The following is a 22,959-nucleotide window of genomic DNA, read 5'->3' as shown; positions in this document are numbered from 1 at the left end:
GCCGAGCAGCCCAGACACGAAGCAACCCCCATTCGGGTTCCCGTTTGGTTCTATTAAAATTACAGCTCCACGAGACGATAAATCCATAAAAACGTGCAAAGCAAAGCCCAGGGCCCAGGGCCCCCGCCATAAGCTTTTATAGACGTTTAAACGATCGCGATGTTTGCTTGGGGCTTGGAGATTTCTTTCGCCATTTCCCCCGTGAGATTCATGTGTCAATGCGCTGATTTACAGTAGATGCTGCACGTGAAGCGACTGCCGTGGATCGTGCGGCTGATCCGGCTGTTTTGGCTGCTATCTCTTGTGGTCGTGGGCTGCAGATGAATTCTGTGATGATTCTGATGCCGTTGTTTGTCTTAATCAGAAGTGATAAAAGAGACGGCTATTCTTTTCCTTTAATACCCTCGGTATCTCGTATCATCGGAACACATTGCGTATGCGTGTTGTTTGCATTTGTGTCTGCTTTTTGGGGCAAACATTCGAAAGAGTTTATCTGGCGTTTTGCTTCTCCGAGCGACCTCTCAATGCCACTTGTGTATCACCCACTTGACGTGATCTTTCCCCCTTCCTCTGTTCGTATTACATGATCTACCGGGGAACACAATGGGTCTAATCTAGAGCTGGGGCCTTCCTATTGTCATTGATTTGTGGGTGCTGCTCTAGTTAAACGTGTTGTAGATCTGTCTGAGATCACTGGAATTGCCGAGCGACAGAGATCAGTAGGATTGAAATACAAAATCTTACACCAGATACCAAAGATCCCACAGATACCTGGTTCCTGTGAATGCCCCCACATTTCGATACGAATTGAGGGCTGTCCCAGCTGCCATTGACATTTGTTCATCCCGAACTGCTCTCATAATCACCTTATCCCATTGTAAATCTTTATCTAACCTCTAATCTATGTTTATCTCTATCCGTATGAATATCTGCCGCTGTCTGCTTGCGCACGTTGCCAGCCCGAGAAATCGAAATAAAAGACGGGGGGAATCTTCCACTGCAAGTGACGCCCGGCGGTGAATGATTCGCTTTTGGACCTGTTCTACTACTGTTTGCATTTGGTTGATTATTATTACAATGTTCTCCGCCCCCTGTCTCTTGGGCCTCGTGATGATCTGTTACGCCTGAGTAGAGCGAGTAGGGCAGTGGGTCTGTGGGACTAATGACAGGCACAGCTGCAGTTGCAGTTGCAGTTGCAGTTGTCCCCTTCGGAGGGCACACGTTTTGTGTGGCAAACAAACGATCATTTTGTTGAGCTATTTGCTGCCATTTTTATTGAACTATTTTTCATGTCACGTATAAATTTTTGCTAATATTTCAGTTACAGGATTATGGTAGGAGAGATTCGTCTCGTTTGAGGGCCTCAGATGACTAGAATTCTGGTATAAAAGTGGTGGCTAACAAAAGTAGATCTAGATAACAGATAAATTTAAGCAGAAATCATAATTTTCAGGCGAGCAGGAACCTCTCCTCTCTATCTGCACTACGAGAACTTCTTGGAGGTAAACCCGGCCCGAACGTTGCTGGTTGTGGCCGACTTCACGGTGCTCCTGCTGCTGCTGCTGCTGCTGCTCGTCTTGGTCACGGTTGTGGTGGCATTACTGCTGCTGCTGCTGTTGCTGTTCTTTGTCGTTGTATTGTTGTTATTGTTGTTATTATTAGTGTTGTTGTTGCTGGTACTGGTAGTGCTGACTGTCGTGATGCTGCTGCTGCTGGCACTCATCACCAGCGGCCGACGTGGCGGCATCCGTTCATTGACCGCATCCAGGCCCTTGGCCTCGGCGAACGAGTGGATGTGTGAAGCTGCGGTCAGTCCTTGGAGAGCTGTACAGAAAGTGCAAGTAAAAGTTTAATAGATAAATAACAATAAAATTCGTAATAATCAATATAAATATGTGTGGATTACGAGACAGTTATCTATAGCCTATAGGGGCACACCTATTGGTTGTGTCACAATCAAATGTGACATATGTATATCATAGGTAAATGCCGCTATGTATCAACGTCATAGTGGCTACAAGCCATTTCTTTATAATTCCACAGTGGATGGCTGTAAGCTCTTGAAAAATCCTCGGGCGAACCCTGTGGACACTTACTTCTTTGGTCTATTCAGTAGCCACGCCAATTTTAATCATCCGTGTCCCTTTGACCTAAATATGCTACCTACTCATTAGGTGTTCCGTTTTAGCATGATCTTGTTTCGGATAAGCATCCCATCGATTTTATAAATGATAAATTTTCATCTGTTCAGCACTTTCCTCATGGGGAACTTAACCCTTTTCGGCTAATTTTAATCTTTTAACACAGACAAGAAAAAAGTCAGAGGCGAGTGCCCAATAATACAAGTACAAATTTGTATGTCATGGACATGACGAGTCTGTTACGAGACTGGGAGCATCGGTTTGCAGAAAAGTATTTTGTTTTTGGTTTCTTGGGACCGATTTTTGTTAAATTTTTGTGTTGGCAACACAGCTATGAGCAAAAGCAATACATGCCAAATGTGCAACAAGCATTTGGTGAAAACTAAGAACACTGAGCGATTGATCGGAGCACTCATGGCTTTTAATTATTTAACAATTTCGACGGTTTCCACTGATGGTTACAGCCATGAAATATATCTAATTGAAAGCCACATTAGGTACCAAATAAAATGATGTTAATTGATTTTTAAACATCATTTGCGTTAATATTCCATTGCAACTTTCATAGAGCGAGCTCAGTTCTCGTCAGTCCACCAATATTCTAGGATGTACAACAAGTTAAACTTTCTCGTTTGGGGTTTTGTGCTACTATACTCGATCGATGAGGTATCTAGACATCCATATAGAAAAAGGATTTCACTTCTATTGTAACCTGCTTTAAGATTTCATCAAAATTTGAGTTTACAAACCTCAAGTGCACCTCTTTGGATAGCAAGTTTGCCGATTTCGAATACTGCCATCTGAGGTCGGTCAATCGTACCTACAAGTATATGTCCGTGAAGGTCAATCTATTTAAAACTCCCATCACCAAAATCAAGGTATGTTTAGAATACTGGAATATAAGATCCGTGCACGTTTCACGCTGACATTTCAGGTAAATGGAGCCCTGTTCAAGCGATTCAGCGGCTACAGACCGTTCATGTACAATGTGACCGTAGATGCCTGCAGATTCCTGAGCAACACAGAGTCCAACCCCGTCGCCGGATACTTATATAATTTCTTTAATAAGTTCTCCAATATGAACCATACATGCCCCTACGATGTGAGTGCATTTCTTTGCTCTGTAAACTTTTATAATTTCAAATTTCATCTTTGTGTCCAGCACGATATTCAGGTCGAAAAGCTTCCCATCGAGTTTGTTAATTACCAGGCTACAAAAGTTCTACCTTTTCCAGAAGGGGATTATCTGTTAGAACTGCATTAGTATGCCTACGACATCAACCGAGCTGTGGTGAAAGTCTATGGCACCCTTTCTTGAATGAAATATTTGATTAGTGGAAAAATACATAAACTCTACGTTTTCCCAGGGTATTCAGCATTGAGTCTACTTATTTCCATTCTCCCCTAATTGATGGGCACATTTGGAATGAAATGCTCAATTAGTTGCCATAATCGTTGGATTTTATTCTGGCAATTTTCGAAATGTTTTAGAAGCTCATAAAACGATCAGTTTCGATTGGTTTATTGACGTTTTAAGATGTGCGGAACGAGATGATTTGTAGTTCAACTAATTGTGATCCTGTATACAGCCATGGAAGTGTGTTCAAAGTTTGAGTATACTAAAATTCAATGCATTTCTCTAGATGAAGAGTTTGACGATATCGAAGATTGCTATATTAAGACGGTGAATCGGAGCTACAAGAACATTTCATTTAAAGTAAAATTGTTTAAGACTCCCATTACCAAAGTCAAGGTAGTCAGAGAATCAAATTCAACTCTTCTTCGGTTGCAGCCCGACATTATTTTGGAAAAGCTTCCCAGCAACTTTCTCAATACAAGGTTTACAGATGCTTTGCCTTTTCCTGAGGGCGATTACCTCTTAAAGACCCACTGGTATGCCTACAACGTAAAGTATATGGCACTCTTTCTTAAAAGATTTTCAATTGATTGAGTGTAGCCTAGATTCTAAGTATCGAAACAGATGATATACTAAGAAATATACTAGTCATATCAGATGTTGCTTCGATCTATAGAAATTTGACAAATGATTAAAGTAAATATCGCTGAGAGCTGCATTAAATTAAGCTTTAAAATTCCATATAACTGACAGAACTTCAATGATGATTAGCAGAAATACTGAGCAAATCTAATTCACATTTCAGATTGGTACGCAGAGATTGGTACTAGTTACTCCATATAACTGACAGAACTTCAATGATGATTAGCAGAAATACTGAGCAAATCTAATTCACATTTCAGATTGGTACGCAGAGATTGGTACTAGTTACTTACCCTCCTTCAGGGAATCCTTTCCTCCAGACAACGCACCCACTGGCAAGGCGCCCGTGGGCGTCAGACCCTTCAGCTTAATCACGCTCTCGGATTCCTCTCTGCAAAGTTATTGGAGCGGGAAAATCTTTGGGGAAAATCACATTTAAGAGGGAACTCGTATGTGCTCACCTGAGAATCGAGAAGACGCGCGACATCTTGCCAATGGCCCGAATTTTATTCCGAATTATCTCTTTGCGCAGCGCCGACATGGAAGCTGCGAATTGAGGGCTCAATTAGTCTGAAACTCTCTGGCTCTTGTGGGGAATGTAATGGGAAGCAGAAGCAGAAGCAGCGTTAAAGCTCGCGCTAAAGCTGATCAAAGCAGTGCAAAGCTCTCACTAAGCTTTTCTATCTTTCGGCTGCTGCGGCTGGGGCGGCGGCGGCGGCGGCGATGGCGGCGGTGGTGCCTCGGGCTCTACCCCCGGCTTAGGCCTTGGCAATGGCAGTGCTGCTGTCTTTGGCTTTGGCATTGGCCTGCGCTTGGCACGGAGCTTACCTGGCTTACTGGGCGGATTATTGTTATTGGTATTATTCGCGCTCGCCGGCACCAGTACAATTTTCTTGCGCAGCTCTTTTTTTTTGTCGAGGAGGTGTTTTGTTTGTTGTTTTGAGGTGTTTTTGAGTGGAAAGTCGGTTGTTGGTTGGTTGTTTTTGTGTACACACAACATTTATATAGTATTAGGGAAGGTGGTTTCGAGTAGTAGATTGCAGTTGACGCATTTTGTTTTGGGTTTTTGAAAATATTTTTAATAGAAGATTAGTTTGTAATTCCAGTGTACGAGTATTTCTGTTCTTGCCCACAACACAACTAAAGCACTACGACATTTACGACACCCTCTAGGTATATTAGATCCCCTGCCAGATGCCCCGCCCGCCACTTACCTTCCTCCAGCTCGTCATCGGGTCCGGCCACCAGCTCATCGTCCGAACAGATGTTGAGGATATTCACCAGCATCTCGGTTACCTATTTATAGTGGCGAAATTTCGTTAGCTTGTAAGCCAAAAGTGTAATGGAATTTGGACTCACCTTCTCGCCCACGAAGGGCAGTGACCATGTGAAGACATCCATGAAGTTGGGCAGCCAGTAGGGATGGGGGGAGCAGTTGAACTGCCGAATGTTCATCACGTTGTTCTCGTACTTGAGCACAGCTGCCTTTTGTCAAATGCGAGCGTTTGGGGTTGACAAAATGAGAGCGTTACGAGACCAGAGACGAGAGACCGAAGAGAATAGAGAAGATATTACGAACGCGGCGCGAATGAAACTCGCACCAGCTCGCAATGCAGCCAAAAAAAAGATTTCGTTATTTAAAAATAGCAACAATAACACCAACTAACAACCAACTAAACGAATAAACAATTTAAGTTGGAGAAGAAGAAGGAGAAGGAGGGGAAGAGAGAGATCATACCTTGTTGTTGTAAACATCCAAATAGTTGGGGGCGGAGAAGATGGTGATGAGTGAGGGGAAGCCAGTTACCTGATTCTTCCGATACATTCGATAGCTATATTTGATAAGGGTGTACAAAATAAATATAGAAAGATGCTGCAAGGATAAGGTACCAGAGCATACCCCGCATCCTGGGCCTCGTGTGCTCTCACTATGGACAGCAGGTTGTTCTTCTGCAGGAACTCACAGCAGGCCATATAGCTGAAGAAGTAGGAACAGCCTCTCACGGAGTTGTGCGAGAAGAACTCGGTCGTCTTCTCGTTGCCAAAGTCCTCCAGGGGATCGGACCACAGCAGATCGCACATGGGTCCATAGGCCGGTGGTTCCCTGAATCGATTTAGCTGCAAAAACACACAACAGACCGATATAAATGCTGTAAAGATTTCAGCAGGTTCTAATTTTCGAGCATTTACCGTCTTGATATCGTCGAGTGTGAAAATCTCTGGCGACAGACCGCCGTGGATGCACAGAAACTGCTGGTTGAGCAGGGCGGCCAGCGGCAGGCAGTCGAACGCTTCCATGCAGGCCTCGTAAATACTTTCCGAATACTTGATGATGCCTTCAAATAGAATAATGCCAGAGTCACAAATAGAGAAAGATTTATGCACTTGTTGTAGCTTTTAAAAACCCATTAAATGCCAAAGAAAACATCCTCGGATCCGTAGAAAATGCTTGTGATGTAATGGAAGATGCAATGCTACTACAATATTCACTATAAATAAGAGTTCAATTTCAGCTTACATTCCTGCTTGAAGGTGAAGTATTCCGTGAGGTGGCGGCATTCGTGGTTGCCTCGCAGGAGCGACAGTGTGGCGGGGTAGGTTATCTTCAGGGACCACAGATACAGAACGCACTGAAAGATATGGAAGCGCTACACTACATTTCAGACTCATTTGGAAGCCATAACGCGACGCACCTCTATGCTGAAGTATCCCCTGTCCACGTAGTCGCCCAGGAACAGATATCTGGTCGTGGCTGGGGGTCCGCCAACCTCGAATAGTTTGACCAAATCGAAGAACTGTCCGTGAATGTCGCCACAGACGGTGATGGGGGCCTCCACGTCGATCATGTTCTTCTCCTCGCGCAGCAGGTTGGCGCCCTCTTCGATGATGCGCAGGGCCACCGACTCCTCGACGCGGCCCTCGAGCAGGAAGTGCTTGCGCAGTACATCGAAATTGGGTTTGCTCGACTTCTCGTCGTCGTAGACCTCGGACATGGTGAGCTTGTGTGTGGGCGGCAGCGGGACATCTGCGGCGAGAAGGCAAATGCATATGCAAATGCATTGATTTGATAGTTTTGTAATAAACATTGCACTGGTCTGGTCGAACAGAGCTGTCTGATCTCGATGTGGGTTAACGAGCCGCTGCAACTTATCGCCAATATTTCGGTTTTGGCCGCTTTTCTCTTGCCGGATTTATGGGCCCCGCCAAAAACGAAATCGGGTAAAAAAAAAATAGTACCACCAGATGCAGGCAGGCAGCCCGGCAGATCGGGAGAGATCGGCAGGCACATGTATTTCATACGCTAATTACAAAATTTTGAATGAGTGAATATAAAAGTCGAAAAATTGATTGGCACACACAAAAGCAAACAACACACACACACACGCACACCATTGCTTGCGCCATTTTTAATTGTCATAATTTGGGGAAAATGTTGAAATTTTGACGCAATGGCCAATAAAATGCCAATGTGTTGCAGTTGTTTGTTGTTTCTTATGGGTGCTCGAGGATGATTAAAATTATTCTTATTTCTCCCATTAAATGAGAACAAAGACGAACCGCCTTTTCCGGATATGAATTCAGCACAGAAGCATATCATTTGGAAACTATTAAATTAACGGCCGAGAAATGTGGAGAATGAGATTAAAAAAAAAAAACATTTAAACTATCATGTTACAGAAGTAAAAAACTATTAAAGAGTTTCTTCTTCCTGCTCCAAATTTCATGCAAACGGAAAAATCTGGTATGATTTTTTACTTTGTGAAATGGTACAGAATTGGTTTCTCTTTGCCTCGAAATAAATAGAAAAAAACTTAATTTGATTTTAATTAATGCATTCAATGCATCAGAGTTCCATTGAAGCATGATCTTCTGTCTGTATAGATATCATAATTAAAAAGAGATTCGTGTGGGGTCGAATGCATGATTGAGACTTGTCTGTTTGTATACAGATATACAGTGAAATGGCTTTGGAATAAATAATTATCCCTTACAAGAGCAGTTGAGAGAATTTTCAGGGGAAAAGGTTTCTCTATAACGGATATGAAAGGTTCGAATAAAAAAGGAATTACTTTGAATTGGTGATGATAGAACATCATCTTTGTCTTGGGAATCTATCGCTCGTATAAATAGTCTCTTTTGAGAGGACACCCACGGTAGAAGTATTTTAGTAGCACCAAGGGAGATATTAATCTATCAGAAATGATCGAGGGGACTTTCACCCGAGTTCCAATTTATAAAATTCAGACAAATGGAAATTAAAATCAATTAATATATGTATCACAATTTACCATCCACCATTCGTTCCCTGGTTTTTGAGTACTGCATTTTCTGTTTACTTCCTCCATTTGGTGGGGCTGCTGCTGTCGATGTAGTGGTGGTCTTTGAGGAGCTTGTCGAGGACTTTGTAGACTTTTCCGCGGCGGAACTTTTGCTCAGCGACGATTTTCTCGTCACCGAACTTCGCGCAGAGGCGGACATGATTGTTGAATATTTGAATTTATTTATTTTCCGTTTTGTTTTTTAGTCTTTTATTAATTCTTTATGTGTTTTCACTGCTACTTTTGCCGTTTTGCTGTTCTGTTGATTCTGTTTTTGCAATCTTTTTTGCCTGATATAAATTTTTACGAGTTGAGTTTTTGTTGGGGGTAAGCAGAAGCTGAAGCTAAAAGTGTTACTAGCACAAGAATTTTAAAATATTATACGGCAAATCGTTGGCCCAGCGTCGCTTTATGGAAACAGACGACGGACACACTCGCACACGAAAAACACACAAATATATTTAGGCAATAAATAAAATTTGTTGTTATATTGTATGGATGGGGACTTTCATATGCATATCTATATTTTTAGCCAGGCAATGGCAGGCATCCCATCTATAGAGACGGACAACTAGTAGTAGTATCTTGTATTTCGCGCACACGAAATAAATGTTGAACAATTAATATTTAAATATCGGGCAATTATTCAGCTACGTATTAACTTTTCGTGTTTTCATCACTTTTTTCTTGGCAGAAGGGCAGCACTTGAGCTCAATTGAGACGGAAAATTGCTCGACACTTTGTGCTAATTAGCCACAAAAACAAACGCGCACCGAAATAGCCATACAAGAATGGAAATATAAATAGAAATAGAAATAATCGTAAAATCAAAGAATCAACGAAGATGGAGGAGCGACGACACACATAGATCACTTTGGTCACACTTTGCTGCAGCCTAATCCTTGGGGGCTTTGCTGGCCTTAGTGTTGTATGGTGTATGGTGTATGGTGGGTGCTGCTGCTCGGACCGGAACGGGACTGCGACTAGGGCACCACGCAACGCATTTCCCAAGTTGGCGCGCCGCAATTTTCCTCGAAACTGAGCGAAAATTTTCGCGAAACCAAATCAAAGACACAGATCGAAAGCCCGAAGACGATCGGTAGAAATCGGGGCGCTCTCTCAGCCTCTCACTGTCTCTCAAGCTACGCCCTTGACGCGCTCTTTCGCTCTCTCGCTCTCTCTGTCTCTGTCTCTGTCGTGATCATTCGTGATCATTCCTGATCGTTTGCAGGCGCATTCGTGATCGTTCGTAATTGTTGCGTAGGGTTCTGGTCTACGCTCTGGCTGTATATCCGACTATTTTTATTGGGTTAATGTCACACACGCACTCGTTAAAAAGTTGAAAGAAAGATAGAGAGGGAGAGAAATTACTGTGATGTGGAAAGGAGAGGGGGCTGTTGCCCTTCTTCAATTGTTGCTCCCTCTGCGGTTCCACTGACCTTCATAAACATTAACACATCTGCCTTTGCTCCCCCATTCACGGTCTCGATCTCGTTCTCATTCCCATTCCCATTCTCATCTCCATCCCATTCCCATTTCCACATCCGCTCTCAATGCTTTTCAACTTGACCGTGAGACGCATTTCGTTGTCCGCTTGTCCGTGATATTGATTGTGTGTGTGCGTATGGGTGTATAGTCATAGGTGTATGGGTTAGTGTTTGCTAGAAATTGGGCGCCAATAGGTGGGTGTCGCTATAATTATAGTCTTGACTTTGTGCGCGCCTCGTGCAAAAATATATATGCGTTCTACCATCAATCGGGTATATCTGCAGTGGTCTGCAGGTGGGGGATACTTCAATGTTCGACTAGTACTTTCTTGGGTCTATGGTTGCATCTCTGGAGGAGTAATCACTGAATTTTCACTCACATTTCTTGTGATTCGTACTTTTAATAAAGTTGTGATATATTTTGACTCACGCATTTAAGCGATGCCCTTTTTTGTACAGCTGGTCGTCGAAACATACCCTTTAATTAAGTATTATGACACTTTCTGACGACGCTTGCCCTTCGGATGCTTCGCTTCCTCAGTATTAACATTGAATAAAAAGTAATTAGTGTATTCCGAGTCCTCCATGCCCTCCCCATCCAGTAGGGGAACCAATTTCATGCATCTTTTATGCGGAGCGTGGCAATATTTTAATAACAATCTGTGTGTACCCATACCGATTCATACCGATGCCATGCCCGTGCGGTCTGTGTGTTTGTTTTGTCAATGTTTTTTGTCGTGATGGTCAATTGATATGTATGCCGACTGGCGGACCGAAACGCAATATAGTGGGGTAGTGGCGGGCACACTCAGTTCTGGGAAGGATGTCGCCCGTCGTGGAATCAATCTCGACCAATGCCAGAGTGCAGTCGCAGCTGGCGAAATGCGCATCGATTCGAGTACTCATAGCAGTCATAGCACTCGGAGCAACCGATTTGGCAGAGAGTGGAATACATTTTTTACTTCGACGCCCACACAGGGACCAGACAGAGAGACAGAGAGAGAGAGAGACAAAGGCCAGTCACACGACTAGAAAGAAGCACTTTCCGGTGCTAACCAGACGATGATGTGGGGCAGTGGGAGTGATTTGCATTCTAGTGGCGACTTTTTGGCAAATGCGCTGACAGCTCGGCCCAGTCCAGACCCCTGTCCTGCCGCTCTGCTCTGATTATTCAGTCAGCGATGGCTATATACAATATACATACATACATACATATATGTACATATGCACCTCTCGATATGTGCTAAGTTTTATGGGTGAAAATATCGCTGGCATCGTACGAGTACGGGTATTTTAAGTGCAATTAAGAGGCAGAAAGGGATCAAATCGGATCTGACTTGCTAGCCAGACATCTGCAGGAGATTAATCGAGAGACACTCGGAATTGATAGTGCCATATACTCGTAGTAGTGCCTCTAGACTAAACACATTCAATCTAATTGCATGTATTTCTGTGTCGCGTGTGTTGGGGTGTGCCTCCTCCGCCTCCGCCTCCGCCCCCGCCTCATCCTACTCCTACCCGAAGAGATTTGCTTGAATAATTCGCCAGTCAGGTTGAGTCAAGTTGTTGGCATATCAGCGCTGACACTTTGAACACTCGTTTCGTCATGTCGGCATGTCACAAAGTCTTCTATCTGTGCAGTATGTATATTTTTGAAAGTGCGAAAATAGCCAAATACTTTTACCCCAACACACATGTGAAGAGCACGCGTAGTGGTCGAGTATTTTTAAAACAATGCTTTTTTATGCTCGGACGGACGCTGATTCAGTTGTTATAAACAAAACGCCAAAGAAAAAGATAATATTGACACGTAAAAAAAACATTTCATTCATTGTTTGAGATTTGTTCTTTGCTCTTCCGATGTGTGGTTGTTTTGGCTTCTGGATCCCTGCCTCTCTATCTCTTTGTGGCCGCTGTCTAAACAATTCATTTGAATTATGTATGGGCGCTATGGCTGAGAGATGGTCAATTTGTTGGCTATAACAAAATTGGAAATTAAATTTATTATCAGGCACTTCCGTTCTTTTAGAGTTTTCCTATCATTAAGTAAATTTAATAAATTTTATTTCCTACGATACCCATAAATATGCCTTCATTATCTTATCCACCAGATATAGTGAAAGCTTAGGCTCGAAAAGCTCAGCAGGTACAGCCACCGCTAAACAGCTTTGCGTTCGGCATACCCTGCACTTGGAGAGTAAATGGGTATATGGGTATGACGATGAAGATCCCACAGTTCCAGGGACATCCTGTGACATCCACATTCTTTGTGGTGGGAACTAAAAAATCCACCAACACTGGTCATAATCGGATGATCGTAGCACTCAGCATGCAGAAAACTACCGCCTACCTATTATAATGATTTCAGAAAGATCAATGACGTACTCCATAGAAGTACTGCCATACCTTTTTGACTTATTTTTGAATGGTTTCTCGGATACATATCGAATAGTAGATATCTTCTAGTCGGGACTGGTAACTATCGTACCAATGTTACTCGTTTTTCTTTTTACCCAATTGTTCATGTCTGCGGCTGCCATTTTACAAATTGATAAACTTTGCAGTTATCATTGTTTATGTATCTTTTTTGGCCCTAGTCATCAGCCCTCTGGACCCTCTTTTAACCTCTGAAACCCACCCACTCTTCACTCTTTGTTTTCTCGTTGCCAAACATTTTGCGAGCCAAACTTTTTTGTTGGATTGCTTTCCTCACATTTGTTTGCTTGGGATTGCCAACAACAGAAGGAGCTCACAAAAAACAAAGCCAAAACTTCAAATATAGATAGAAAAAGGCAGCACAAATTTTTATTGAATTGATTTATTGACTTACTTATTAAGGCACTCAACGCTCATAGATAACGCACATGGGAACCTTTTTTCCCCGAATATCCTTTGTTTTCCCCAGCCGTTCACTGACGGACCCAAAATAAATATTTAGTTTTCATTTATACAATTTTCCCATGCCTCGTTTTTTCCGTACATTTTTCTCCTTGTTTGGGGCCAGTTTTGTGTTTAACTTTCTTTTGGGTTAAAAGCAGGGCTATAAAATAATTGTTAAGTGAAGAGTATTATGGAAAAGGGAGAGTCCTAAAAGAGCCCCGACGTATACCTGTGCCCCCGGTGTGTTCAAGTCACGATAAATGCAACAAAAACGTACCATTGCTCCAGTCAGAACAGAATTCAGAAATTATATTGAACGCTCATTATAAATTATTTATTTAACTTAGATTAATTGAAAAGTAGATACTTATTCGAGTACTACCAGACCTTGACCGGTGTGCAGTTCAAATGGTAGACAACTTTCCCATATCCGTGTTTCAAGAATATATAAGCCGCATATTTTCCTTCAGAAAAGTTTATTGAGTCACTCCCAAAGAGTACCATACACTTTGACTACAGATCGGCGGATATCATAAGCAAACCAGTTGGTTTCGAAAAGGTCATTCCCACACGAAAAGGCAAAATATCTGTTAGCTAAAAAGATTGACACAAATTCAAACAAAACTTTTTTCCGTAAATAATAATCTCAAATATTTCATATCAGTATGTATGTAGGATGATTCATAATTCCAGTGTCAAGCCAACGATCACCATGTGCCGAACCACAAAATTCAGATTAGCTTCCATCTCGAATCGTCGATGAAACAACAATGACTAAACTAATGTTTGCAGCATTTATTAAAAAACCAATATGATGTTCCATCATCAATAATTGAATGCCCTTTTAAAAATAGCTTAACATTCCGAAAAGCAACTGCTTTATGATATATATTACATAATCAAAAATCACATTTAACAAAATAAAGTCTATCAAAGCTCAGCAAAATTTTAGCACATATGTATACCCTTTCACCAATTTTTTGTACTGAAATATGTACATCTTACATTCAAGAAAGCAGACCATATAACTTGATCACAGCAAGAAGAGATCCGGAACGAAGCCAACGTACTTCCAATAGATATTGGCCCTCAGGAAAGGGCAGAATTTGCGTAAATCGGTGATTGATAAAATCCACAGGAAGCTTCTCCAAAACGAGGTCATGCTGCAAAAAAATAAGGGAGTTATCCCTAATTATTTGGCGCTAAAGTAACCTTTGTTCAGTTACATTGTAGGGACACGAGTGGTTCACACTGGAGTAACTCATAAATGATTCATAGAAAAATTTCACAACAGGACTGGATTTGGGATTGGCAATGAATTTGCATGCATTGAAGGTCATATTGTAAAGAAAGGGCTTGTATCCATTTAATCGCTTTGATAATACCATGTTAACCTGTAATAATGATGTGAATGAGAATTAAAAGAGCATTTTGATGGTTATCTTGTCATATCTACACACTTCCATGGCTCTAATGGGAAGTTGGTAAACCTTAAATTTTCCCGAAAAGTATTTATAAGTCCGGTTTACAGATTTCAGAAAGCAGTAGTCGAACTTCCCGAACTTCGCATCCAACGCAGTGCAGTTGACATTTGTAAACTCAAACCGGGAATGGATCTGGAAGTTGATTACAGAAAAATATTTGAATTGCATTGTGTCACATGCCGTGCAATCCTTACTTCTATAAAAAAATGTAAGATCACAACGATCAGAATCAGGGAGCTTATCTTATGGGCCATCCTGTATTTTCGACGATCCAAAGAACACTGTTTGCACCATGGAAATTTGTATTAACTCTTAATAAATCACTTAGTATGTAAATGTGCAAGGAAAATTCAATCGAACACTTTAAAATAGATTAAAATACTGAATGGTTTTGTATGGTATGAAATCGTTTAGAAACACATTTGTCCAACAAACAGGCAATACATTAGAAATGGCCGCATTATTGTGATCTATTTCTGTGTAAATGCACTTCAGGAACAGGTTCCAATCTGAATCCGTGGATACAATCTGGCTATGTTTGAATTTGAGCCCATGACAATGGTGTCCGGAGCGGAATATTAAATATTTGTTCCGTACAGGAATGCGAGACGAATAAAGGTAGTGGACGTAAAAGTTGGATGTACTTGTTGGCGTTGTCTGCCATGTTTTTTGTGAAAGTCGATTACGTACCGGAAAACTTGTCTCCGTCACAATTATAGTTGTCGATTTCGATGTTCTCGTGCCTCTTTTTGTTGTGATACACGTAATTTCGACATGCTCCCACGACCATTTTCGTTATCGTGTTAGATTCGTTCGTCTGTCCTTTCTGCTTTCTATTTCGTATGTTTCTTTCTTTATACGTTTGTTATATCAACATTTAGTAAGGGATATTTGGATAGGGTTCATACATGATGGGGTGGAGTTCAACCATAATCACAACACGTGACACAACATTTTTATACATAATTCATTATTCAATGATTCTTTATTTATCTATATGTATATACATACATATATTCAAGAAAGGGTGCCATATATTCTAACCACAGCGAAACGAGATCCCGAACGAAACCAATGGGCCTCAGAGAGATAATCGCCCTCGGGAAAGGGCAGAACCTTTGTTAGTCGGTGATTGATAAAGTCAACAGGAAGCTTATCCACTATAATGTCATGCTGCAAATAGTTAAGAGGTTCAATTTAAATAATACAATTTCGAAGGTCACCCTTCACTTACATTGTAGGGACATGAGTGGTTCATATTAGAGAAGGTCATAAACGATTCATAGAAGAATTTAAACACGGGGTTGGACTTGGTATTGGCAAAGAATTTACACGCATTGATGGTAATGTTGTACAGGAAAGGCTTATATCCGTTGAATCTTTTCATTAGCACAAGATTTACCTGAAATTATTATCCCAATGAGAATTACGAAGAACTATTGCTGCGGCTTACATACTCCTAGAGTTTTAACCGGAAGTTGATAAAGTTTAAATTTCGCGGATAAATATTTATAGGTCCGATTCACCGACTTCAGGTAGATGTAGTCGCACTCTCCGAATTTCCTATCCAGCGTGGTGCAGTCGGCATTCGTAAACTCAAATCGGGAATGGCTCTAGAAGTGGCCATTATTTGTATATGAGATTTCACTATTAGGGTCCTTACTTTCATAACTAAGTGTAGAACCACAACGATCAGAATTACAGAACTCTTCTTGTGGTCCATCTTGCGTTGTCGACGCTCCACACAACACTGTATGCTATTCATCTTTTAATTCATCATCTAACAACCTAAAATCCATTATCAATTGTACACTTTAAAATAGATTAATATACTGAACGGACGGCTAATTTATTTCAATAGCTTTCATCATGACATCACGTTACACAATAAAAAATCGACAATAATTTTGAATAACCATTAGCATTGTCTTTCCATTCGTCATTAAAGAAAGGGTGGCGTATATTTGGAAAATCATGACAGGTAATATTGTAAGGAAAGGACTTATCACCATCGAATCGCACTTAAAAACGAAATATTAACCTGCTCATTATTTATTTGTTTCACACATTATATACAATAAATAAACAATGTATATTCAAGAAAGGGTGCCATATACTTTGACCACAGCAAAACAAGATCCCGAACGAATCCAGTGGGCCTGAAAAAGATAATCACCCTCGGGAAACGGTAAAACCTTTGTCAGTCGGTGATTTATAAAGTCAACAGGAAGCTTATCCAATATAATGTCATGCTGCAAATAGTTAAGAGGTTCAATTTAAATAATACAATTTCGAAGGTCACCCTTCACTTACATTGTAGGGACATGAGTGGTTCATATTAGTGAAAGTCATAACCGATTCATAGAAGAATTTCACCACGGGGTTGGACTTGGTATTGGCAAAGAATTTACACGCATTGATGGTAATGTTGTACAGGAAAGGCTTATATCCGTTGAATCTTTTCATTAGCACAAGATTTACCTGAAATTATTATCCCAATGAGAATTACGAAGAACTACTGCTACGGCTTACATACTCCTAGAGTTTTAACCGGAAGTTGATAAAGTTTAAATTTCGCGGATAAATATTTATAGGTCCGATTCACCGACTTCAGGTAGATGTAGTCGCACTCCCCAAATTTCCTATCCACCGTGGTGCAGTCGGCATTCGTAAACTCAAACCGGGAATGGGTCTAGAAGTTGACATCATTTGTATATGAGATTTCAATATTAGCGTCCTTACTTTCATAACTAAGTGTAGAGTCACAACGATCAAAATTAGGTAACTCTTCTTATGGCCCATCGTGTAATGTCGACGCTCCACACTACACTGTATGTTCCATAGAAATTGGCATTCAATTTAATACATCACCTAACAGTCTGAAATCTATTATCAATTGTACACTTTAAAACAGATTATAATACTGATTGGATGGATTTAGTTTAATTTTTCTCATGTCATATCAAATCGCTTAAAATCACATTAAACAACACAGAATTAATCATTTCGAACAAGCATCAGTTTTTTTATTCTGTCCGTCATTTAAGAAAGTGTGGCATATAACCTTCCAAATGCAAGATAAGTTCCGGAACGAATCCAACGTACTTCAACGAAATATTGCCCTTCGGGAAATGGAAGAATTTCCGTCATTCGGTGGTTAACAAAGTCGATAGGAAGCTTTTCCATAATGATGTCATGCTGAAAAGAACAAACTAAGGGCTGCTGGTTCTGGAGAGTGCACTTTCCACTTACATTGAGGGGACATGTGTGGTTTATATTCGAGTAGGACGTAAACGATTCATAAAAGAACTTGATCACACGATTGGAGTTGTTATTGGCAAAGAATTTGCAGGCATCAAAGGTGACATTGTAAAGGAAGGGCTTATAGCCATTGTATCGCTTCCACAACGAAAAATTTACCTGCACGATAATGTAAGGTAAATATTGTTTATTGAACATTTCAACATACCTTCATGGACTTAATAGGAAGCTCATAAACTTTAAATTTTCCGGAGAAGTATTTGTAGGTGCGATTCACTGACTTCAGGTAGCAGTACTCGAACTCCCCGAATTTATTATCCAATGAAGTGCAGTTTACGTTCGTAAATTCAATGCTGGAATAAGTCTATAGGCTTTCATCATTTGATTATGATATCTGAATATGACTGCAGGTTTACCATACATTCAGAACTAAATGTAGGATCACAACGATGAGAATCAGAAAACTCTTTTTATTGTCCATACTGTGGTGTCTACGCTCCGAAGAATAATGTATTTATGTTCCATTAAAATAGCTGCAAGACTTTTAATAAACCACCGCATATACGATAATTTAAAATAGATTATAATACTGAATGGATGGCTAGTTTAGTTAAGTTTTTCCCATGACTAATCAAATCGTTTAAAATGACATTAAACAATAAAAAAATCAATCATTTCGAACAACCATCAGTATTCAATGCTTCAACGAGATGCAATTTCGGGGGCAATTTTCCCTTCGGGAAATGGAAGATTAACAAAGGATGGGGGACTGGGGGGACTGGGGGATTAACAAAGTCGGTTCTGGATAATGCATTTACCACTCACATACATTGTAAGGACATGTGTGGGTTACACTGGAGTATGATGCAATGAGAGAATCGCCCTCGGGAAAAGGCCGAACCTGTGTCAATCACTGATTGACATAGTCGTTTGGGAGCTTATCCAAAATGATGTCGTGCTGCCATTAGTTCAATGAGGCTTCAGATATCAGTTATCCAGAGTCCACATTCCACTTACATTGTAGGGACAGGACTGGTTTATATTCGAGGTTTCAAAAAAGAATTTGGCCACACGGCTGGCCGACTTCGGATATCAGTAATTGAATTCGGTGTCTTTCTGTCAACGGAAGTTGATGCTCGAAAACTCAAGCCGGAATGGATATGAAAGAGGACTGCCTTATTCCATTAAAGTAGGTGTCCTGTACTCCTTACATCCAAGTCTAAGTGTAGGATCACCATGAACTGAATCACAGATTTTCTCGTAGCATCCATCCTGTAGTGTCATAATCCATTGACCACAATGATTACACTAAAATGAACTAAAGTGCTCCATAATGTGTTCCATCGTTTATAATCGCATTTGTCAAAATGAAGTCATTGAATTTACACAAATTAGCTCTAGTCTTTCAGCAATTACTTTATTGTTCCAACCAAATGAGAACAAAAAAAACATATGTACTCGTAATTATCGTAGGGAGAAATATATTTTGGCCGTGGCGCTACGATTTCCAAATCGAATCCAGTGCATTTCGACGAGGTAGTCGCCATTAGGAAATGGCAGAAGTGGCGATAGTCGAGGTTCGAGAAAGTCGTATGGGAGCACTATCATAAGGTCATGCTAAAAAGAGTTTGGCATTCGAAGCACTCCTAGTTTAATGGTCAAGACTTCTACTCACATTGTAGGGACATGAATGGTTCAAATTGGAGTAGGTCGAGAGCATTTCCATGAAGAAATTAGACACAGGATTCCTGGTGGATTTGTCCAGGACTTTGCAACCTTCGAAGGTGAAATTATAGAGGACCGCCTTCGCGTCATGGTATTGCTTGAAGAGTGCCATATTAACCTGATCGGTGCAGAGGAACCCTTTTAGTCTGTATACCATATGTATGTCTATAAAACGAGGTCTACTTGCCTTGATTTTGGTAACAGGAACTTTGTATAGCTCAATTTTTCCAAATACAATTTTGTGTGTCCGGTTTACTGCCTTAATGGGGCAAGTCACATCACAGAAATTCTTATCCAAAGAAGTACAGCAGGTTTTTGTAAGAACAAACACGCCCGAAATCTGCAACGTGATTGCATTTATAATGTATATTTAAATATATATATGTGAATATTAAAAGTACTTCTGTTACTACACATAGGTTCAGAACGAGCCAAATGAGTGTGTTTCCCTGCGAGTACATCCTGAAATGATGATAAACCAGCTCCAACTAATAGCCCATTCTGTTTCGGGTAAACTGAGCATCTGAAAATTTAAAATAATGGCACAATAATGATCTCATTTTATCATCCAAAATCAAGCTTTCAGTAGGATGAACTGTTGAATACCCTTTCGGTTGAAAGATAGATGATGAAAGAGATGTGGATCCAACAAGAGCTTAGATAGAAAATGACAGTTGTAGGACGTGTGCCAGGGACATTTTACGGCATCTCTCTCATGTCCAAGAGTAGTCCACTTAATTTTGTCGTTCATTTATTATCACTCATAGCTGTTTCGAACTGTTTGAACGAGGATTAAAACGATCTTAAAATACAATAAAAACTCCATTTGTGTTGTCTGTTAAAATTGCTTGCAAACATTAGTTTTGGTTTCTAAAACAAATTGATATGTATTTTAGCCCATTAATCAATAAATATGATATTGCATGAACAGACAAGGAAATCAATTAAATGCATTTCCCCAGTTCTCATCTCCCTCTCTCTTTCTCTGTCCGTCGGTCCTTCCCTCTGCTCTTAGACCATTTCTTGCTGGTCCTTCCCTCTACTTTTAAGCTCACTTCTCTCTTCGGCATTTCACTTTTTCCCTTTCCTTTAAGTTGTTATAATTTATGGCGTCTATAATTGCAGCAATTTGTGCGAGGGGCTAAGGTGGGGCCAAGGGGCAACCTCATCCACCTCCATTCGAGTGGACGTATTTGCGCTAGGACTTGTGTACAATATCCGACATATAGCCACCACCTTCCACCCTAACCATCGCTGTCTGTGTTCTGGGAATTGCTCTCTCATACGTTTTTCTCATACTTTTTTGTCGTCTCTGTTGCAGGCAAAATGTCAGCTTCGTTCAGGACACTTACCTCCGGTCTCTGCTGCGGTCCATGTTGTCGCTTGATTGCACTTTTAATTAACTTTTTTGCTCCTGATCCTCCAGCCTTTGCTTCAGTTCCGGCTGCTATACCGGCTGTACCTACTGCTCCTGCAGCGCCTGTAGCTCCAGGTTCCACGAATTGTCGTCACTTTGTGCCTTTTACTTTCGCCTCGTCATTAACAAAGGCAAACAAGTCGCGCATGAGGCCATTAATAATTGTAATGCCACCCACAACCACAACCCGCTCCACTTCACTCCACTCCACTCCACAAATTATTTGTAGACAATTTAAGCCGCCAGCCTCACAGGAGGCATATCCTGCCTGATGCATAATTCTGCCCGCCGGCCAATATGTTAATTCAATTTGCTTCATTGTAATCAGTAGCAGCAGCAGCAGCAGTAAAAAAAAAAAGCAACTGCGGGAAATTCAATTGGGGAAATCCCACAAATATTTTCCAGAGGCAGAGCCGGAAACAGCCCGAAATTCAGTCGAAATTCTGTGCCTATTCATGGTCGAGAGACAGGTGAGCATTTGGCAGTGCAGGCACGCGTAATGTTATGATTGGAAAATGAAAATCATTTACGTGAGCAACCAATTTGCAGCTCATATAAAGCACATCTAGCGGCAATATGCATTACCCCGCAAACAGGCCCATGGAAATCGTGTGTGCAAATTAATGCGAGCCACGTGATGAGCATAACGATAGGTACAGAATGGCCCATAGGTAAAAAGACATGGCCCAAAGGCCTATAGTGGTTCGAGTCGATTTGATCGTCTACTTAGATACTTCACATGGCGGATATATGTATGTACGTACATATGTCCTCGATTGGACAGAGAGAGTGTTTCTAACGACTTAGCTGGAATGGAAGGAAATGGGAAATAGTTGGTTAAGGGACCAACACAATATTATTCTTGTGGGTAATATCAGTCTTGAACTGAGCAACTTGATATGCTCATTGAATATAACCCTTTATCGTTTCCGCTTGGGTTCAAACTAATTGAGCCTAAACCATTTGCCTGGGCAAGTCTTGTGGTTTTTCAACTGTCAACACATCAATTAATTAACCATTAGGAATTGCTTTCATTGCAGCTTCCAGAACAGGGGAATGTTTTGTGATGTTTGCGGTTGTCATAATTACCAAAACCCCATCGCTCAACGGACAGCTCGGACAACTGCAAATGGAGTTGTGGCAGTTTGGCAACTGTCAAGGCTTTGGAGCACCGTACTTAATGTAGCATAACGGCGGTGCCCCCACAAGCGCACAGAATATCGAGTTATTACGACCTCTGACCTTGGGTGATGGCTCCTTGATGCCTTGCCACAAGGGAATTTCCGGAATGAGTGGGCACTGAGTGCCGAGTGTTTCCCAAAATTTTCATTCAATTTCCCCGCAGAGAGCCCACCGCTTTCGTTTGGTGCGTCGGCCAATTAAAAATAATTTAATATCGCGTTGTATTAATTTCATTTCAAGTTCTTGGTTCTTGGCTCTTGGGGTTCCGACCAATTTAATAGCCATCTCGCTCGTCCTCCCAGTGTCTGCTGATTTTTCAGGCTCTTCTGTGGCCTGTCTCTGTCATCCTGTCTCTGGCTTTCTATTAGTTTGTAAATCATATTTATTTATTAATTTTAATTGCATTGGCCAGGTGGGAACAGACGGATGGACGGACTTGACCGGCTTACAAATGTAATTGCCACTTCAGGGGCAGATGCAGAGCCAGACACTGACGGGATTGTGGTTCTCTGGAGGTTACTCCTTCGTTAAATGAATGTTAGGGAATTACTATTCATTTTTACAAAGGCACGATGCTTGTGGGTAAATCATTGAATTTCTTGGGCTCTCGTGTTAGGTTGTGTCTCAAAAATGTCGATACTTTGTGGGGTTATACATTTTATAAATCTCTGCATTAATCATTCTAAAATCTCCACAACTTTCTTTGATCATTTCTTATAGTTTGTGTGCTTTATGTTCAACCAACTTTGAGAGATAGAGAATATGATAGTTGCCTTTCCTTTCAATTACAAATGTATCTTGATTTCCAATTCAATTTTGCCACATCTCCTCTCGTATATATTCCCCTTGCCCTTCGTCCTGTATGGTGTCTGTGTGTGGGTGGGTTGTTTGCTGGGCACTCGTGCAACAGCTGCAGATGAAAATTGCAAATGAAACTTAGCTCAGGCCGGGGCCGAGGCTGAGGCTGAGTGGAGTGCAGCGGAGTGGAGAGGAGTGTAGTGCCCCCGAGTGCTCCTCGAGCTGGTATGAGATCCCACGGTCGGTGCACAAATCAACGTTAAGTG

The 22,959-nt window shown here is 41.2% G+C and overlaps 5 protein-coding genes across 9 annotated transcripts; 1 reads left to right on the top strand and 4 right to left on the bottom strand.

The window, feature by feature from the left end:
- Positions 1–1,247: 1,247 nt before the first annotated feature.
- Positions 1,248–9,507, bottom strand: LOC108156424 (serine/threonine-protein phosphatase 2B catalytic subunit 1). 5 transcript variants are annotated; one of them, XM_017287874.2, is made up of 13 exons: positions 9,324–9,503; positions 8,430–8,815; positions 6,834–7,165; positions 6,659–6,770; positions 6,331–6,476; positions 6,041–6,258; positions 5,879–5,972; positions 5,500–5,625; positions 5,355–5,436; positions 4,969–5,043; positions 4,602–4,686; positions 4,434–4,531; positions 1,248–1,824 (listed from the first exon to the last, which is right to left on the bottom strand). In XM_017287874.2, the coding sequence occupies exons 2-13, from the start codon at positions 8,617–8,619 to the stop codon at positions 1,484–1,486; spliced, it is 1,899 nt and encodes a 632-aa protein (XP_017143363.1). In that variant the 5' UTR covers positions 8,620–8,815; positions 9,324–9,503; the 3' UTR covers positions 1,248–1,483. The 5 variants fall into 5 exon arrangements, with proteins under 5 accessions (XP_017143363.1, XP_017143362.1, XP_033244198.1 ...); XM_017287873.2 differs by having other exon boundaries at positions 8,430–8,749; XM_033388307.1 differs by lacking the exons at positions 8,430–8,815; positions 9,324–9,503 and adding an exon at positions 7,378–7,444.
- LOC108153842 lies at positions 2,748–3,500 on the top strand. The gene is given in 4 exon segments (XM_033389346.1): positions 2,748–2,807; positions 2,864–3,019; positions 3,076–3,243; positions 3,304–3,500. Coding segments are annotated over 4 exon segments (540 nt in total). The 3' UTR covers positions 3,460–3,500.
- A 5,820-nt stretch (positions 9,508–15,327) lies between the features above and the next one.
- On the bottom strand, positions 15,328–16,033 carry LOC108154067. Its single transcript, XM_033390122.1, has 4 exons — positions 16,013–16,033; positions 15,768–15,923; positions 15,545–15,712; positions 15,328–15,483 (listed from the first exon to the last, which is right to left on the bottom strand). The coding sequence occupies exons 1-4, from the start codon at positions 16,031–16,033 to the stop codon at positions 15,328–15,330; spliced, it is 501 nt and encodes a 166-aa protein (XP_033246013.1).
- Positions 16,034–16,406: 373 nt separating this feature from the next.
- Positions 16,407–17,112, bottom strand: LOC108154066. Its single transcript, XM_033390120.1, has 4 exons — positions 17,077–17,112; positions 16,847–17,002; positions 16,624–16,791; positions 16,407–16,562 (listed from the first exon to the last, which is right to left on the bottom strand). The coding sequence occupies exons 1-4, from the start codon at positions 17,110–17,112 to the stop codon at positions 16,407–16,409; spliced, it is 516 nt and encodes a 171-aa protein (XP_033246011.1).
- A 228-nt stretch (positions 17,113–17,340) lies between these two features.
- LOC117187438 lies at positions 17,341–19,408 on the bottom strand. Its single transcript, XM_033390119.1, has 4 exons — positions 19,247–19,408; positions 17,780–17,935; positions 17,563–17,730; positions 17,341–17,508 (listed from the first exon to the last, which is right to left on the bottom strand). Exons 1-4 carry the CDS (start codon positions 19,406–19,408, stop codon positions 17,353–17,355), a joined length of 642 nt encoding a protein of 213 aa, XP_033246010.1. The 3' UTR covers positions 17,341–17,352.
- Positions 19,409–22,959: the final 3,551 nt, after the last annotated feature.

Source organism: Drosophila miranda, chromosome 2 (genome assembly GCF_003369915.1).
Source record: "Drosophila miranda strain MSH22 chromosome 2, D.miranda_PacBio2.1, whole genome shotgun sequence".
NCBI lineage: Eukaryota > Metazoa > Arthropoda > Insecta > Diptera > Drosophilidae > Drosophila > Drosophila miranda.
Note: the sequence above shows the minus strand (reverse complement) of the source record. Positions and strands in the feature narration are given on the sequence as shown.